Raw genomic sequence first — 19,131 nt, forward strand, 5'->3', positions numbered from 1 at the left:
AGATTCACACTGTATTAGATTTGAGTCTTGGTTTAAATTTCCACTGGCACTTTTGTTTAGGTGCATATATTTGTATTTATATTCAGAGCATAGTGTTGACTTGGTTCAACTAGATTTTTCAAGACTGTTTCTTATCTCTGGCAGATCGAAGTAACAAAAACAGGGCTTCAGGCATCCCTGTTGGTGAAGGCTCAAGAGACAGGAGAATTATTTGTGAATTTAGACCCTCAGATATTGACTTTAATTCGGGAAACAGAATGCCTGGGTCACATGCACCTTGAAATCCCGCCCTTCGCAATTGCTCTACAGCAAAAGCAAGACTCATACAAGAAGAATTTCAGTCAATTGCAGGTAGGTTTATTTTATTCATTTAGATCCGCAAGGAACTATTGAAAGCTTCAATAATTTAATGAAAGATAAAGGTACTATTGTATGTAGAGACTGAAAATGAAAAAAATGCAAACTACTATGCATGAAGAAGAAGATTAAGGTAGGAAAAGGACTTGACAGTTTACCCCAATCTTTTCGTGCAGTTTTTTAGGTGCTGCTTATGACTTTGTTCTGAAACATAACCTCTAGGAGGCATGGAAATAAGACACTGAGATCTAGAAAATTGGAGGGGTGAAGCAATTTTTAAGAAACATAACCATATTTCTGGCTTGCTGTATGAGTACAAGCAGTTGACCTATCTCTGACACAGCTGTGGTTCAACTTTGAGTGCAGTCTTGGCAGGGGAAAGCAATGAGACATGCCCAGCAGTGGTCTTATAAATACCATGCCTTTGAGAGGCACAAAAACTTCAGTAACTGTGCAGTATAACTGCTGTACCAACCTTGTACATAGCGCTTTTTTGGGGCCTGCTGTGCTAGAGGGAAGATGGATCCTTGGTTTTTCCCCTTCCCTCTTAATTTCCCTTTGGGAAGTTAGCTACTCTCAATAGTGATATCAGGTAGCAGCAGTTATTAGGCTCAAAAGAATGTGACCAAAGATGGAAGAAGGCTTCTGGGAAATTTCATTATTTTACAGCAAGCTCTTGGGGTCCAGGTTCTGTTTTCCTGTGGGTATGTCTGCAGCATGATAAAAGACCCACACGATAGTGGTAGTTGGCCTGGCTTGCAGGGTTGCAAGGTGGGAGGGTCTTAGAGCCCAGGCTGTGGCCTGAGCTCCCAGGTCTGCACTGCTATTATTAGCCCTGCCCACCTGAGCCTAAGCTTTGAGACTCAGTGCCAGGTTTTTGTTTTTTTGTTGAAATGTAGACACACCCTTTTCGTATGATCCCTATTGCAATAGTGCTCCAATCCTAACCATGGCTTTTGTGTGCTACTGCCATATAAATATATAGCTTGGGCTCTTTGAACTCATCTCCTTCAGCTCACCACTATATTGTTGCTCTTTTTCTTCATATGGACAAGGGAAAAATTATTTTCTCAGGTGGGTGCTGTAATGATTGTTTGATACTTTTGCAGTACTTTGAATCTGTCAAATGTTTCATACTATGATAAATTAAAAAAAAAAGCATTTTAAACTTTTATGGTGGTGGTGTGAGAACCCATTGTCACTATGGCATGAGGAAGGGGTCTCAGAAAACAACTTGTGCTGACACTGTTTTTATCTCCATTATTCTTCTATAGACCCTTTGGTCTGGCTCTGAGCATAGAGGTTCAAAGCTGACTTCTGACTGTCAATTCACAAGGCTGGACAGGATTTGTGGGATTCACTTCAATACAGAGCCTATTAGGGATAATAATACTTTAAACTTATCTGCTCCAAGTTACTGCAATTAATTCACATGGTGCACATGATAGGTGAAGGACAACAGAAACGTGTATATGTATCTGGACAAGAGGCGATTTGGCATGCTTACATCCCTTTCTGCTTCTGGGAGTCCTGGTCCCGAAGTGTATCACATCAGAACTGCAGCGGATGTTGCTTCAGGTGGCGGAAAAGTTTCAGAGCACTCCTGAGGCTGAGTCTCCCTGGTCGAAATTCAGCTAGGGGTGGGATTTCACAGTGATTTTATCCCTTAGCTGTTCACTGGGTGTGTACATACTGACTTAATGCACTTTTAGCATTCTCACGGGGCAAAAGCCAAGATTGCCCTGGTTAGTGGTTCTTCTAGGTTTCCACATCCAAACACAGGTCTTAGGGGATGTTATGGTTAGCCAGTGTTTATATTTGCGGGGTTCAAGAATGTAACAATTCATAACTGAGGGATGGGAACTTGGTTGTGCCACAGGAATGGAAGTTCCCAGTCTTGATCTCTGAGGTCTGCTGGCTGCTCTTCAAGGCCTTTATGGCTGTACACTGGTCTGTTGGTGTGTTATGTGACACTGGCCATTGGTAATAGGCTGGAGGGGAGAGGAAAACACCATGAAGCAAATACAAGGAAAGCTTAATTGGCTTACTGTGATGAGTTCCAAAAATGATGCAGAGGCACCCTGGCCCACTTCAAGAAAGAGCCCTCTGAGTCTGTTGAGATGCTTGTGTAATAAAATGGAGGAAGAGAGGCCTGTTTCTGACAATTCTTGATTAGGCTTTATGGGAAACAGGAGAAGTCAATTTTCTGTGCAATGCAGAGTCTCCTTTCCTGCAAACAGAATTTGAGAGAGGCCTTATTTAGAACCATAGATTCATAAAAGGTTAGAGTTGGAAAAGACCTCAGGAGGCCACCTAGAGCTTCCTGCTCAGAGCAGGACCAACTCCAACTAACTCATTCCAACCAGGGCTTGTCAAACTTGGACTTAAAACCAATCTTTAAGAATGAAGATTCCACCACTTCTGTAAGTAACCCCTTCCATTTCTTCACCACCCTCCTAGTTTTTCCTAATATCCAACCTAGATGTCCACCACTGCAACTTGAGTCCATTGCTACTTGTTATGTTGGCTGGCACCATTGAGAACAGCCTGGCTCTATCCTCTTTAGAACTCCCCTTCAGGTAGTTGAAAGTTGCTATCAGCCCCATCCTCCCTCTCAGCTAGGCTGAGAAGGACCTCTTAGGCTATGTCTACGCTTGCCCCCTTGTTCGAAGGGGTCATAGTAATCAGCCTAATTGGAGAATACTAATGAAGTTCTGTGATGAATATGCACCACTTCACTAGGCTAATTCTCCCCCTTGGCATCTTCAAAGCATCAACCTTTCAAGTTCCAGCATGTGTGTAGCTGCAGACACTTGGAAGTGCCCATGCTACTTCAAAGTGCCTTTACTCAAAATTTTTCTGTGGAGAATTAGCCTAATGAAGTGCTGCGCATTCACTGCGGCACTTCATTAGTAATCTCCTGTCACCCTGATTGACATACCCCCTTTGAAGTTGAGGGCACGTGTAGACCCAGCCTCATAGACTCATGAGAAATATATCCTGCTAACTTCTTTGAAACTTAAAACTGCATCACCAGTTGTCAGAATGTTTTCATATAATGTCTCTTGACTGGACTGCTAAAAGATGGACTTTATTTAAAAAAATTGAAGTAACAGCTTAGGGGCTGTAAGAAAAGTATTACGATTCTGTGGTCTCAAAAATACTCAAAATTCTGTTCACTTACGTAATCATTTAGATCCAGTGTAAAAGTATTACAGAAAAAGGACTTTAGTGCCAATATCAGACCCATATACCAACATTTTTAGCATTTAATGTCCAAACTACTTAACACAGTAAAGGTTGATTTTTGAGAAAGTACCTAGACATATCTTGGCAATTACATCATGTTAAGGTTAACTTCAGTACTAGGCATGTTGGTTGAAACTATAATAAAGGACAAATAATCAGATACATAAATGATGAACACAGTATGCTGGGGAAGAGCCAAAATGTTTTTTTTGTAAAGGGAAAAATCATACCTCACTTATCGTTTAGAATTCCTTTAGAGTTTCTTCAAGCAGGTGCACAAAGATAATGCAGGTAAATGTAGTGTACATAGACTTGGCCTTGGCGAAATCCCAAAACAAAAGCTCTTAAGCAAAGTAAGGAGTTGTGGGATAAGAGGGAGGGTCCTCTCATGGATCAGTAACTGGATAAAAGATGGGAAACAAAAGTAGGAATAAATGGTCGGTTTTCACAACAAAGAAAGAGAAATATTTCAGTCTCCCAGGATCTGCAATGGGACCTGTGCTGTTCAACATGTTCATAAAGGAAATGAACAATGAGGTGGTAAAATTTGTAGATGATACAAAAGAATTCATAGTAGTTAAGTCTAAAGCTGACTGCGATGAGTTACAAAGGGACCTCAAAAAACTGGGTGACTGGCAACAAAATGGGGCAGATGAAATGCAATGTTGATATGTGCAAAGTAATGTGCATTGGAAAACATAATGTCCAGTATACATACAACATAATGGGCGCTATACTCTAGCCCAGCAGCTGTACTGGATGATATCTAAAATTTGCCCCATTTTACTGGTTCCCTCTGAAACACCTGGCATTGGCACTGCAGGAAGATAGCATACTGGGTTAGATGGGCCACTGGTATGACCCAGCATAGCCTTTTGTATGCTCATGTGCCTCTGAATTAGAATACTTCACTAGACTTGGCTGCAGCATCTTGGTCTGAGACCAAAACAGGAAAAAACAACTTTGCGTGCCCAACTTGAGTCATCTCTGACCAAATATTGCACAGGTGTGGATACAGCTTCCGTTACAGTTCTTTTAGGTTAGTTTTCAGATAATCATTTACCTGTAGAAAAAATAGGCTTCAGAAAGTCAAGGGGGATACCCAAAGCTAAAAGGTGCTTTTAGAACTTGTCCCTGAGTGGTGTATTAGGTCCTGAGAGAGTCATTGTACTAAGTGGCATGGTTGGAAGTGCTGTCTGCTTGATGAAAAGTAAGTGACTAAGATCAATATGTCAACGTTTTATTTTCAGCAAGGGTATTAATTTAATTTTCTGAACCAAATTCCAGTTCTGATTAGACAGCAACACTGAAGTCCCCTCAAAACTTCATTTAAGTTAATTCTTCTCATCCCTTTTCTTCAAATACGTTGCACAGTGGTATCTATGTATTTCAGTGGGAAAGTGTTCATGGTATTGCTATAGGAGAGTTTAGGATTCTTAAGGATGAGTAGTGTCATTAAAAATATAGAGTTAAAGCCAATGTGAAAAGAATCAGGTGTTTCATTCTTTTAAAACTTGTTTATAAAATGGAGAATAATGAACACTTGACTTTTCAGGAAGAGTGGAGCTCTGTTTTTAATGTGACTAGATGCAAATATCAGCATAGTAAACATATTTCAGTGTGCATGTTAATTAGTGTTATTATCCTCCAATTATTTCAGATGATGCTGGCAGAATACAAGAGAGTGAAATCAAAAATACAAACACCTATTGATCAACTAATGGCTCCTCGCTTCACATGTGTAGATGACGCTATACAGCCTGGCTTAACGTCACTCAACTGGACCTCCCTGAACATTGAGAAATACATAAATAATATTTTTGTCAAATTAGGTAAGCACACTTGTAGTGACTCATCATGCCTCCATTCCCTAGTGCGAGGAACATCCATTTTGTACCAGTGCCGGGAGGGGCACGAGCAAAAGCGGAGCATTTGGCCCTCCATGTGACTCCTACCCGTACAGCCTCCAGCTTGGTGTCCCCATACAGCCTCCCTGTCTCCTTCCCATGTCCCATCCCACATTACCCAGGAGAGGGTGGGGACACGTGCATGCTCTGCAGGAAAGGAGCTGAATGTGGGGCTGCCATGATGGCAGCTGTTCCAACATTGCTGCTGTACTGCCCCTTGCCCTTCCACGCAGTCAGGGTAGAGAGTTCTGCTGCTTTCCCTGCTGAAAGGGATGAGGGGAAAGGAGCAGACCACTGACTGCTCTCTGGCTGCTGTGTCACCCCATCGCACTCTGCAGAGATGGGACAGCTCCCTGGAAGGGGTTGGAGCTGTTGTGTCTCTGTGTGCAGGCCTGAAAGTTCTGCTCCTTTCCTGGGTGGGCAGGGCAGGAGGGACAGGAGAGACTGGCAGCTACTTTGGCTGCTGTACTGCTCCCAGTCCTGCCGTCCCAGTCCGGCCCTGTAAAGCCATGCCAGTGCGAAGATGTGGGCCAGCTGGCTCTTCCTATCATTCCGGTACTCCATAAAGATAGCTTGGTGGCATGGTGTACTGGCACATACCACCTTACTTGCAGCGCCATTTCCACTAAACTCCCAAGTTGTTTGCTTAAGTCCCAATATACAGTCCAATATTAAGTGGAACGTTTAGTTTTGATTATACAGATTTTACTCTGCCTACATTAGAACTTGAAGATTCTCATCCATAGTGAACTGCAATGCTTATTTTATGCCCTGGGAGCCAAACTCTGAGCTGTCTTAAATTTGTTTCAGTCTCACTGATTTCCCTTGGATCACAGGGGGCATATACCAGTATTGCTGCCATGTGTACTTACCTGAAACATGCAGTTACCTGGAGGAAAATGAGTGAAATGGAGCAAACTCTCACCATTGTGATATTCTCCTTCACTTCTCTAGCAGCTCCAACATGTCAATATCTAGCTTGTTTGGGCCTCTCGTGTTGTCACTGAACATCTTATATTTCTGAGTTAACGTTTTTCCTAAACCTCTTGTAAATCCATTAATACATAAGCTGCCTTCCAGGTCTCCAGAGCCTTTTGCATTTTTAGCATTAGCTTTCATACAGGTAAAAGCAAAAATAAATGACACAAGCCCCATAAAACTAAAATATAACCAACTGTAAAGAGAATTCAAATGGCATATCCCTCTGCCTGCAACTGCCCGGGAGAAGAGATGGGTTTTGTAGCCTATCCCAAAGGTCAACAGATCTGGCTTACTTCAGATCCATTTACTGCCAAAGATACCTGCATCACATCCAAAAGTTCCTTCACCTCAAATAAATAAAATTACTTACATTAGGAAGAAATACAGGAATTGGAGCTTACTAAAATGAATCTTGCAACATTAAGTTACCTATCCTTAAATGACTTGCATCCCTGATTGTAAAAACAACAAGAAGTCCTGTGGCACCTTATAGACTAATAGATATTTTGGACCCCTGATGGTTGAAATGACAAGCTGGATCTATACATAGAATGCTTTCAGCAACGTGCACAGGCGGAAGTTGTGGAAAAGTGGCATCACTTACCCCATAACCTCACCCGTGCAGAACGCAACGCCATCAACAGCCTCAGAAACAACTCTGACATTGTCATCAAAGAGGTTGACAAAAGAGGTGCTGTTGTCATCACAAATAGGACAGACTACCAAAAGGAGGCTGCCAGGCAACTCTCCAATACCACCTTGTACAAGCCACTGTCCCAGAAGCCCACTGAGGAGTACACAAAGAAACTACAGCATCTGCTCAAGACCCTCCCTATAAAAACACAGGAACAAATCTACACAGACACACCCCTAGAACTCCAACCAGGTTTATTCTACCTGCTACCCAAAATCCATAAACCTGGGAATCCCGGACACCCCATCATCTCAGGCATTGGCACCCTCACTCATGATTGTCTGGATATGTGGCCTCTCGGCTTAGACCCTATGCTACCAGCACCCCCAAGCTTTCTTCGAGATAACACCAACTTCCTCAGGAAACTATAATTCATTGGTGACCTTCCTGAAAACAGCATCCTGGCCACCATGGATGTAGAGGCCCTTTACACCAATATCCCACATGAAGATGGCCTTCAAGCTGTTAGGAACATTGTCCCTGATGAGACTGAGGCACAAATGGTGGCAGAGCTTTGTGACTTTGTCCTCACCCACAACTATTTCAGATTTGAGGACAATTTATGCCTTCAAATCAGTGGCCCCTGTTATGGGCACCCACATGGCCCCACAGCATGCTAACATTTTTATGGCTGACCTGGAACAACACTTCCTAAGTTCTTGTCCCCTAGCACCCCTCCTCTACTTGCTCTACATTGGTGACGTCTTCATCATCTGGACCCCTGGGAAAGAGGCTTTTGAAGAGTTCCACCGTGATTTCAACAGTTTCCACCCCACTATCAACCTCAGCCTGGACCAGTCCACACAAGTGATCCACTTCCTGGACACTACTGTGCAAATAACTGATGGTCACATAAATATCATCCTATACTGAAAACTTGCAGACTGCTATGCTTATCTACACACTTCCAGCTTCCATCCAGTGCACACTACACAATCCATTGTATATAGCCAGGCACTGAGGTACAACCACGTTTGCTCCAATCCCTCAAACAGAGTGTAGTGGGTCAGTATGGCCTCCTGCAGACCCGGAGGCCGGGGAAGCTATGCAGAGGCCCTGGTGGGCGGGGCCGGAGTCAGAAGACCAGAGGCCCGCCCGTCAGAGGGCGGGGCCAAGGGCTAGAAGAGCCAAAGGCAGGACTCGGGAGCCATTCAGTGCTGGGCCTCTGGGCAGGGAGGACGTGCCTGCACGAGCTCCCCGGGGCCAAAGGGAGAGGGCCTGCGGCCGCCCGGCCAGGCCAGAGGAGCAGGCCCCCAGAGGCTCCACGCACCCCCGGGTCCGTATGCCCCAAGGAGACTACCCGGACTTCCCGGACCTACCAGGACCTTCCCGCCGGTGGAGACCCCCTGCCGTGGAAGAGGCCCCGGGAGCAGGCTGCCCCAGAGCCCCGGCGGATCCCTACAACACCCAGACCCAGGACCGCCCTGCATCTCCTGTATTGCCACCGCCTGACTATCCTAACGACGTGGTCATGGACGATTGGCCGGAGCCCCCACAGGTGGATGACCCAGGGGAGACCGACCTAGGAGGACCCCCCGACCAGATGGACTGGGACCTGCCGCCAACAGAGGGTGAGGTAGGAAGTGGCCCGGGGAACGTCTCTCACGAACCAATGGCAGTGTGTTGCGGTCTGGATCCCCACTGCCGGGGTTGCATGTGAGCGACCCCCAGGGCCCCGGGCCGGGTCGCAGTGGAATGGGAGGGCCTGCGACCCCCTACCCCCCTCCCTGACAGGGCCAGCCCCCGCTGAGCCTGTCTGTAGTCCCTTGTGTTGCTGCCCCGCCCCAAACTGAGGGCTGGGCTGGTGTTTTCCCTTGTGTTGCTGCCCCGCCCTGGACTGAGGGCTGGGCCCAGAGCTATATAACTCTTGTGAACTGCTGCCCCGCCCTGGACTGAGGGCTGGGCCCAGAGCTATATAACCCTTGTGAACTGCTGCCCCGCCCTGGACTGAGGGCTGGGCCCAGAACTATATAACTCTTGTGAGCTGCTGCCCCGCCCTGGACTAAGGGCTGGGCCCAGAACTCTATAACTCTTGTGAACTGCTGCCCTGCCCTGGACGGAGGGCTGGGGCCTGTACGGGGGTAGCGGTGACTGCCCGAACTGAGTGCGGGCTGCGGCCCTAACCCCCTCTTTTGTTGCCGCCCGCCCTAGACCCAGGGGCTGGGCGTCACGGGACTTGTTACACGTGGTGGAGAGTGTGGGTACGCGATCCCCACCCCTGACGTAAGGGGTGAGGAAGTGGGCGCAGACCCACGGGGGGGAAGGTCCCTGGACAGTGAGGGCAACTGTCCGCTATCTTTTTTTTTTTTTTTTTTCTCTCTCTCTCTCCTCTTTCCCTCTGGTGCTTGTGGTGTGGGTTCTTGTATTGCTGCTAACTCTGCTTCCCCAATGGAGGTGGATAGGTTACTGCAGTATTTGGCGGAGAGCCAGCAAAAACAGCAAGCTGCCCAACTACAGCAGCAGCAGCAATTACTCCAGCAGCTGGGAGCCCAGCAGCAGCGGCTCCTGACAGAACTGATGGCACAGAGCCAGGAGCACCAGCAACGGTGCCTACAGCAGCTGGCAGCCCTGGTGCCGTTACCCGCCGAGCCACGGCAAGAAGCTCCAGGGGAGGGCCCAGCGTCGGCCCCACCGGTACGCCTGATGAAGATGGGCCCCGCGGATGACCCGGAGGCCTTCCTGGTCACCTTCGAGCGGGTGGCAGTGGTGGCCAGGTGGCCCCGGAGCCAGTGGGCCACATTACTGGCCCCTTATTTGACTGGGGGGGCCCAGAGAGCCTATCGGGCTTTGTCGGTGGAAGACGCCCGAGATTATGACCGGGTAAAGGCAGCCGTCCTAGACGCATTGGACGTCAGCCCGGAGACCTTTCGCCAGCGCTTCCGGTCCCTGACCTACCCCCCGGGAGCCCGGCCACGGTGTGTGGCACAGGAGTTGAGGGACGTGTGCCAGCGGTGGCTGCAGCCGGAGATGAGAACCTCCGCAGAGGTCGTGGAGCAGGTTGTGCTTGAACAACTCCTCTGCATCCTCCCACCTCGAGGACGGGCTTGGGTGCGGCGCCACCGCCCTGCCACCGTGCAAGTTGCTGTGGGCCTTATGGAAGACTTCCTAGCGGCGGAGGAGCCAGAGGCACCCACGGGCCTGGTCCCATCGTCCTGGCCCCTGCGTCGGGGAGCTGGGAAGCCAGAGGAGCCCCGCTCCAAATCGTCCGGCCAGCTGCGGGACCCACCCAATCCATGTCGGACGACGCCCCTGAAGCAGGACCCTGGTAAACCCCAGGGGCGGATGGAGGGGGCTACTAGCACGCGACCACCAGATCCTAAGGGGCGCCAAACCCGGGGGCGGGCCCAACCCGCGGTAGGACCCTGCTTCAGTTGCGGTCAATGGGGGCACCTCCAACGGGACTGCCCGGAAGGCATCTGTAGCTTTGGCCGAGTGTGGGCGGCTGAAAAGAGGGCGCGACCCCCTCAGGCACCCACAATTACAGTCCCAGTCCTCGTGGGAAACAAAGCCGTGATTGCTTTAGTGGACTCGGGGTGCAGCCAGACTCTAATACGACAACGTGCCGGCCTGGAGGCTGACCCCGCTCTAGGGACTATCCGGCTCCAATGTATCCATGGCGATGTGCGCCCTTACCCCAGCGCACAAGTGCCCCTGACGGTGGCAGGGGTGACCCATTATCTGGTCGTCGGCCTAGCCCCCCAACTAGCGTACCCTGTGGTGTTGGGTCGGGACTGGCCAGGCTTCACAGACATCTTCCGGCCGGCCATGGGACCCAACGAAGAGGCAGCCCCTGTTCTAGAAGGGGACACGCCCAAGGACCCACCCGAGGAGAGTGTGGAGCCGAGCCTGGAGTCCCCAGAGGAAAGACCTGCTGAAGGCCCAAAAGGGACCAGCCCCGACGACGGGGCAACCTCGGACTTTTGTCGCGATCAAAAAGACGACCCCACACTAAGTCGGGCCTATTCTCAGGTGGCGGCCATCGACGGGGTGGCGACAAACCCCCAGCTCATGACGCAATGGCCCCACTTTGAGCTACGCCAGGATCGGCTCTACCGGGTGAATCGGGACCCCCAGACCCAGGGCCAATGGGCACAGCTTTTGGTGCCAAAGTGTCACCGACGGGCCGTGATGAAGCTGGCCCATGACATCCCTGCTGCAGGCCATCTGGGCCAAGAGAAAACCGTGGCCCGAATACTGTCCCGATTCTTCTGGCCCGGGGTCTACCAAGATGTGAAGGACTATTGTAGTTCTTGCCCCGCGTGCCAGCTTGCTGCGCCCCCGCGGGTCCCTAGGGCCCCTCTGGTTCCAATGCCAGTGGTGGGGACCCCGTTCGAGCGGGTGGCTATGGACCTGGTGGGCCCACTCCCTAAGAGCGTAGCCGGCTATAAGTTTGTGTTAGTCCTCATGGACTATGCCACTCGCTTCCCGGAGGCAATCCCACTGCGCAATATCACGGCCCGCACCATCGCGGGGGAACTAATAAAGATCTTTGCCCGGGTAGGATTACCGCGGGAACTGCTTACGGACCGGGGAACTAACGTCACATCACGCCTGATGAAACAGGTCTGTGCCCTCCTGGGGATCAAACAGTTACACACCTCCGTGTACCACCCTCAGACAGATGGCCTGGTCGAGCGATTCAACCGTACGCTCAAAGAAATGATGCGCAAATTCCCCCCAGAAGACCTGCGACGGTGGGATCAGTTGTTGGCCCCCTTGCTTTTGGCCATCCGCGAGTCTCCCCAGTCCTCAACGCGGTTTTCGCCATTTGAACTGTTATATGGACGGCGTCCCCGGGGAGTCCTTGACCTGGTGCGAGAGGTCTGGGAACAAACCGCGTCCCCCTCAAAGGGACTGCTGCAATACGTTCTCCAGCTCCAGAAGCACCTGGAACGGGTAGGGACTCTCGCAGAGGAAAATTTGAGAACTGCGCAGGTGTCCCAGGCTCGATCGTACAATCAGGAGGCACGGAGCCGCAGCTTCGAGCCAGGTGACCGGGTCCTGGTCCTACTGCCGTCCAGCGAATCAAAGCTGTTGGCTAGGTGGCAGGGACCCTACGAGGTTGTTCGAGCCGTAGGGCCGGTCACCTACGAAGTCCGCCAACCCGACCGCCGCAAGAAGACACAGCGGTACCACATTAACCTTTTAAAACCATGGCGGGACCGGGAGGGCTTCATGATAAACCCCTGCCCCCCGGAACCCGAACTAGGACCCCAGGTGCCTCATGGGGAGGAACCGGTACAACCGGCCCTTGGGGCAACGCTAACGGGGGAGCAGCGGAAACAGGCCCAGTGCCTCCTCCAGGCGTTCCGAGAGAACTTCACAGCCCTCCCAGGACACACCTCCCTGGTCTGCCACGTCATCTGCACGGAGCCAGGGAAGGTGGTTCGCGACGCCACACGTCCACTACCCTTTCGAATGCGTGAGGTAGTAGAGGAGGAGGTACGGGCAATGCTGGCTCTGGGAGTCATAGAGCCCTCCCAAAGCGAGTGGCGCAGCCCCGTGGTGCTCGTCCCGAAGCCCGACGGCACCCAGCGGTTCTGCATCGATTTCAGGCGGGTGAATGCAGTCTCCAAATTCGATGCGTACCCGATGCCCCGCGTCGATGAGCTTCTGGGACGTTTGGGGGCCGCCCGCTACTTTAGTACCCTGGATCTCAGCAAGGGGTACTGGCAGATCCCCCTGACACCTTCCTCACGAGAGAAGACCGCCTTCGCGGCCCCATCAGGCCTATATCAGTTCACCCGGATGCCTTTTGGTCTCCATGGTGCCCCGGCGACTTTTCAGCGGCTTATGGACCGTCTCCTTCAGCCCCACCGGGACTATGCCGCGGCCTACCTGGACGACATCGTTATATATAGCCGTCACTGGGAGGAACATCTTGACCGGGTGGCCGCGGTCCTTAGGTCTCTGAGGGCCGCGGGCCTAACAATGAACCCAAAGAAGTGCCGGATTGGTTGGCAGGAGACGACCTACCTTGGGTATACCATAGGAGGGGGCCGGGTAAAGCCCCTCGTGGGCAAGGTACAGGCCTTAGCGGCCTGCCCTCCCCCCAGTACCAAGCGACAGGTATGACAGTTCCTGGGACTGGCAGGATATTACCGATGCTTCATCCCTGAATTCGCCTCAGTTGCCGCCCCCCTGACGCAGCTGTTAACGAAAACCCAGCCACAAAGGGTGGTGTGGACTGCGGCTGCCGACAAGGCATTCCAGGCACTAAAACAATGCCTAATACGGGAACCAGTCCTCTACAGCCCCGACTTCACTCGTCCGTTCTTCCTGCAGACGGATGCCTCCGGTGTAGGCCTGGGAGCTGTCCTGTCCCAGGAAGTGGACGGAGAGGACCACCCCGTAGTTTACATCAGCCGGAAGCTCTTCCCCAGGGAACAGCGCTACGCCGTGATAGAAAAGGAGGCTCTGGCGGTGAAGTGGGCCTGCGACGCCCTTAGGTACTACCTGCTGGGTGCCCCCTTCACCCTAGTTACAGACCATGCACCCTTACAGTGGCTGGCGCGAATGAGGGATACGAATGCCCGTATTATGCGGTGGTACTTGGCATTACAGCTGTATGCCTTTGACGTACGTCATCGGGCAGGTAAGGACCACATAAATGCAGACTTCCTGTCCCGCCTGGGGGAAATGGAAGAGCCCGCCCCCATGGCATGGGAGACGGACTTGAGGGGGGGGGAATGTAGTGGGTCAGTATGGCCTCCTGCAGACCCGGAGGCCGGGGAAGCTATGCAGAGGCCCTGGTGGGCGGGGCCGGAGTCAGAAGACCAGAGGCCCGCCCGTCAGAGGGCGGGGCCAAGGGCTAGAAGAGCCAAAGGCGGGACTCGGGAGCCATTCAGTGCTGGGCCTCTGGGCAGGGAGGACGTGCCTGCACGAGCTCCCCGGGGCCAAAGGGAGAGGGCCTGCGGCCGCCCGGCCAGGCCAGAGGAGCAGGCCCCCAGAGGCTCCACGCACCCCCGGGTCCGTATGCCCCAAGGAGACTACCCGGACTTCCCGGACCTACCAGGACCTTCCCGCCGGTGGAGACCCCCTGCCGTAGAAGAGGCCCCGGGAGCAGGCTGCCCCAGAGCCCCGGCGGATCCCTACAACACCCAGACCCAGGACCGCCCTGCATCTCCTGTATTGCCACCGCCTGACTATCCTAACGACGTGGTCATGGACGATTGGCCGGAGCCCCCACAGGTGGATGACCCAGGGGAGACCGACCTAGGAGGACCCCCCGACCAGATGGACTGGGACCTGCCGCCAACAGAGGGTGAGGTAGGAAGTGGCCCGGGGAACGTCTCTCACGAACCAATGGCAGTGTGTTGCGGTCTGGATCCCCACTGCCGGGGTTGCATGTGAGCGACCCCCAGGGCCCCGGGCCGGGTCGCAGTGGAATGGGAGGGCCTGCGACCCCCTACCCCACCTCCCTGACAGGGCCAGCCCCCGCTGAGCCTGTCTGTAGTCCCTTGTGTTGCTGCCCCGCCCCAAACTGAGGGCTGGGCTGGTGTTTTCCCTTGTGTTGCTGCCCCGCCCTGGACTGAGGGCTGGGCTCAGAGCTATATAACTCTTGTGAACTGCTGCCCCGCCCTGGACTGAGGGCTGGGCCCAGAGCTATATAACCCTTGTGAACTGCTGCCCCGCCCTGGACTGAGGGCTGGGCCCAGAACTATATAACTCTTGTGAGCTGCTGCCCCGCCCTGGACTAAGGGCTGGGCCCAGAACTCTATAACTCTTGTGAACTGCTGCCCTGCCCTGGACGGAGGGCTGGGGCCTGTACGGGGGTAGCGGTGACTGCCCGAACTGAGTGCGGGCTGCGGCCCTAACCCCCTCTTTTGTTGCCGCCCGCCCTAGACCCAGGGGCTGGGCGTCACGGGACTTGTTACACAGAGACAAACATCTACAAGACCTTTACCAAGCTTTCTTCAAACTACAGTTCCCGCGTAAGGGAGAGAAGAAACACATTGACAAAGTCAGAAGCCTACCCAGAAGCCACCTGCTACAAGACAGGCCCAACAAGGAAAACAAGAGAACACCACTAGCCATCACATACAGCCCCCAGCAAAAGCCTGTCCAGCGCATCATCAGTGATCTTCAACCCATCCTGGACAACGATCCTTCACTCTCACAGATCTTGGAAGGAAGGCCTGTCCTCATCTACAGACAGCCTTAAACAAATTCTCACCAGCAACTATAGACCAAAACACAGTGGCCGTGTCTACACTAGCCAAAAACTTCGAAATGGCCATGCAAATGGCCATTTTGAAGTTTCCTAATGAAGTGCTGAAATACATATTCAGTGCCTCATTATCATGTGGGCGGCTGCGGCACTTCGAAATTGACGCCGCTGCGCGGCTTGTCCAGACAGCTCGTCCTTTTCGAAAGGACCCTAGCTAGTTCGAAGTCCCCTTATTCCCATCTGCTCATAGGAATAAGGGGACTTCGAAGTAGGCGGGGTCCTTTTGAAAAGGAGTCCCATCTGGACGAGCCATGCGGTGACGAGCCGCATCAATTTTGAAGTGCCGCGGCCGCCCGCATGCTAATGAGGCGCTGAATATGTATTTCAGCGCTTCATTAGTAAACTTCAAAATGGCCATTTGCATGGCCATTTCGAAGTTTTTGGCTAGTGTAGATGTAGCCAGTAACTCTAAACCTGGAACCAATCCCTGCAACAAATTTCACTGCCAACTCTGCTCACATATGTACACCTGCGATATCATCACATGACCTAACACCAACCACACCATCAAGGGCTCTTTCACCTGCAAATCTGCTAATATAGTATATGCCATCATGTGCCAGCAATGCCCCACTGCAATTTACATTGGCCAAACTGGACAGTCTCTACGTAAAAGAACAAATGGACATAAATCAGACATCACGAATGGTGACATACAAAAACCTGTAAGAGAAAACTTCAGTCTCCCTGGACACTCATTAACAGATTTAAAAATAGTGGTCCTACAACAAAAAAATGTGAAAAATAAAATGCAAAGAGACGTTTTACAGCTGCAATTCATTTGCAAATTTGACTCCATCATCCAAGGATTTAACAGAGACTGGGAGTGGTTGGCCCATTACAAAAGCAGTTTCTCTGCTCTTCATGTTCACACCTCCACATTAGCAACTGATAATGGGCCACATTCCCCATGACTGAACTGATTTGATTTCTCCTCTATTGATGTTCACAACTCCACATTAACTGCCGATAATGGGCCACAGCCACCCTGACTGAATAGACCTTGTCAGCTCTGGCCTTCCCCCTCTTTCAATCCTCCTCTGAAACCCCACCACTCATGCATCTGACGACACAGGTCTTTGCCAACAAAAGCGTATGCTCCAAAATATATGTTAGTTTATAAGGTGCCACAGGACTTCTTGTTGTTTTTGAAGATACAGACTAACTTGGCTACCTCTCTGATGCTTATCCCTGATTGTGTTTGTCACACATTGTACTCCAGCAATAATTCAGGTGTGCTGAGCTTTAAACAGTCACTTTAGCTCTCTCAACTTAAATTTCTAGAAGAAACAGAGGCATGCTCTGTTGATAATGCTGATGAGCGTCTCTGCAGTTAAAAAAAGTTATTTAAGTACAGGATGATACTCCTTCTCAGAACAGTTTAATATTAGTTTGGCTATACGACTGGTCTGTGGATTACCCTGTATAAAGGAAAAAGTTGGGTTGCTTGTTGCTACTTATAAGTGCTAAATTTCTTAAAGGGAAATTTTGAGTTCTTGAGTATTAGGTAGTGGTATTAAATGATGAAACTGGGGCTGGATTTTGCTGCACGTTGTCCGCTGCATAGGTGTTAAAATGGTAGTTCTTAGAAAGAATTACTTCCTGAATTCATAAGTCTTATTTTTGAAGTCATAACACTTAAAGTGAAAGAAAAATTGATGTAACCTAATGTGATCAGCCTAAAAGCTTGAGAAAGCAATTAGATAGGGCCTTATAACAACTGTCATCTCCTCTCTTTGAACTTCTTTTTAATTTCATTTAATTTAATTTTTGGTATGGCCTTTTTTTTGGAAAGATGAGGTGGAGCTGCTGGTTGATCGAGTGAATGATCTGATAGAATTTCGTATCGATTCTGTTCTACAAGAAATGTGCATTGTGCCACTCTGTCAACTGCCAGAAGATGAACAGCTTACCTGTGATGAATTTCTCCAAATGACTAAGGTAATACGACTTACTGTTCTGAAAGATGTTTAATTATTCTATATCGAAGTATGTGCTTGCTGAGTTAGTATGGCATGCTTTTCATTAGGAATGAACACTTCACTAATGATTAAAATTACTGAAATAATTTGATGAGTGACTTGATATATTTAAAATGCACAAATGTGGGAAATGCAAGACGTTTCACTTGTGATGTGGCTTGTTAGGCTTCCAATGTTTTTTTCCTGTTTTATACCAATTAACTTAATTTGAAGATCCTCTTATTGCCTTAGAGATCTGCCATTTGTCATCACATGCTACCTTTGAGCCTTCTTTGAAGGAAGAAAGACTGGAAGAACATGTGAACATGCTTTGTGCTGACCAGAGTGGTTAGTCGTCAGTTGTGCTGGAGAGTAATACTATGGAGATGGTTGGGAATCTGCAGTGTTGCTGCTTATCCCCGCATCCTCCTGAGATTGTGTGGGTAGATGGGTCCAGTGCAGAGGCAAGCTCTATCATTGAGCCACTGCAAAAGAGTAGCTCTGTGGGAGGTCCTTGGAAAGACGTCATTCTCCACAGCAGGCTGTGATCAAACATATTCAGGTCTTTCAATTTCACATGCAACAGGCAAGTGAAACAAACACTGCTGGTTAAATCACAGTGAATTCTGGAATGGGATGTTCAAATTACTTGTAGCATGTAAAATTACAAACAACAACTGGATTTATTTTTGACTGATGTTTCATGGGGTTTCAGTAGCTGCAGTGAAATCATGCGTCTACTTGCGTGAATGTTAGCATGATCACACTTCCATGATTCTTGCAGCAGTAAGAAACAGCAAGCAGTACATTTCTAGGCACTTGTATAATGCAATTTCAGTGGAAGACCCTATGAGAAGTACCATAATTTTACCTGAATACTATCCGTACAGTTTGATTAGAAGGTAACTTGTCTGAGGGGAGAAGGGAGTTTGTAGACTCCAATCCAGGCAATGGACATTGATAAAAGAGTAATGGACACCCACAGTCTGTAAATTTGAAATGTTTTGGATACAACTGCAGCTTGGATCTGGATAGCTAACAATAATTGGGAAAACAGTTAAGAAAATGTTGATGGCTCAGTAAAGAATTGGAATGGTGCTGTTATAACCTAAAATAGGGATTCTAGTAGTGACACAGATGCAAATTTAACTGAGGTAGTGAAAACAGTTGTGAATGAATGACTTGCAAACAGGAAGAAGAACTAGTTTAGGCTCAAAAGTTGAACCACTACAGTATACCTGAATAGTGAATCATATAACAGTGTAGTGGATGTAGTTGAAATGGGATTAAGGTGAGCAATGTAATCTGAGTTTACTCTCATAAGGAAGAAAAGAACAAGCTTTGCTTTGATACTGATGTAGCTGCATCCACACCAGGAGTTGTGCTGGCATAATGTACTGGATTAAAAAAGTCACCCCCTTAATATAATAGTTGCATTGTTACAAAAATATGTGTAGACCAAACTTAGGTCATAATTGGAAGAGATCTTGATCACCGAAAGCATAGCCTATTACATATATTAGAACTTCAAACTTAGCTAAAATGTGCTAAGTGTCAAATCTTGCCTGTTATTGATTCTGTTGAACTAGAATACCTGTTTGTGTGAAACTTCTCTGTGGAATCTGTGGTGAAGCCATGGGCCTCCAGTGCAGCCAAGAAAGGAAACTGTTGGTCTTACTATGTAGTGGGGAGTGTTTGGTTACAGTTTTAACACATATAGCAAGTTAGTCACGTTAATCATTAAACAAAACA

General features: G+C 49.6%; 1 protein-coding gene across 1 annotated transcript in view; it reads left to right on the forward strand.

The window, feature by feature from the left end:
- The window catches only part of DNAH5 (dynein axonemal heavy chain 5), a 318,634-nt gene that overhangs the window by 111,494 nt on the left and 188,009 nt on the right, over window positions 1-19,131 (forward strand). Inside the window, exons 15-17 of the mRNA XM_074985958.1 lie at window positions 145-351; window positions 5,267-5,438; window positions 17,214-17,359. Of these exons, the coding sequence (XP_074842059.1) occupies window positions 145-351; window positions 5,267-5,438; window positions 17,214-17,359 (525 nt within the window). The remainder of the gene's footprint in view (window positions 1-144; window positions 352-5,266; window positions 5,439-17,213; window positions 17,360-19,131) is intronic.

This window comes from Carettochelys insculpta, chromosome 2 (genome assembly GCF_033958435.1).
Source record: "Carettochelys insculpta isolate YL-2023 chromosome 2, ASM3395843v1, whole genome shotgun sequence".
Taxonomy (NCBI): domain Eukaryota; kingdom Metazoa; phylum Chordata; order Testudines; family Carettochelyidae; genus Carettochelys; species Carettochelys insculpta.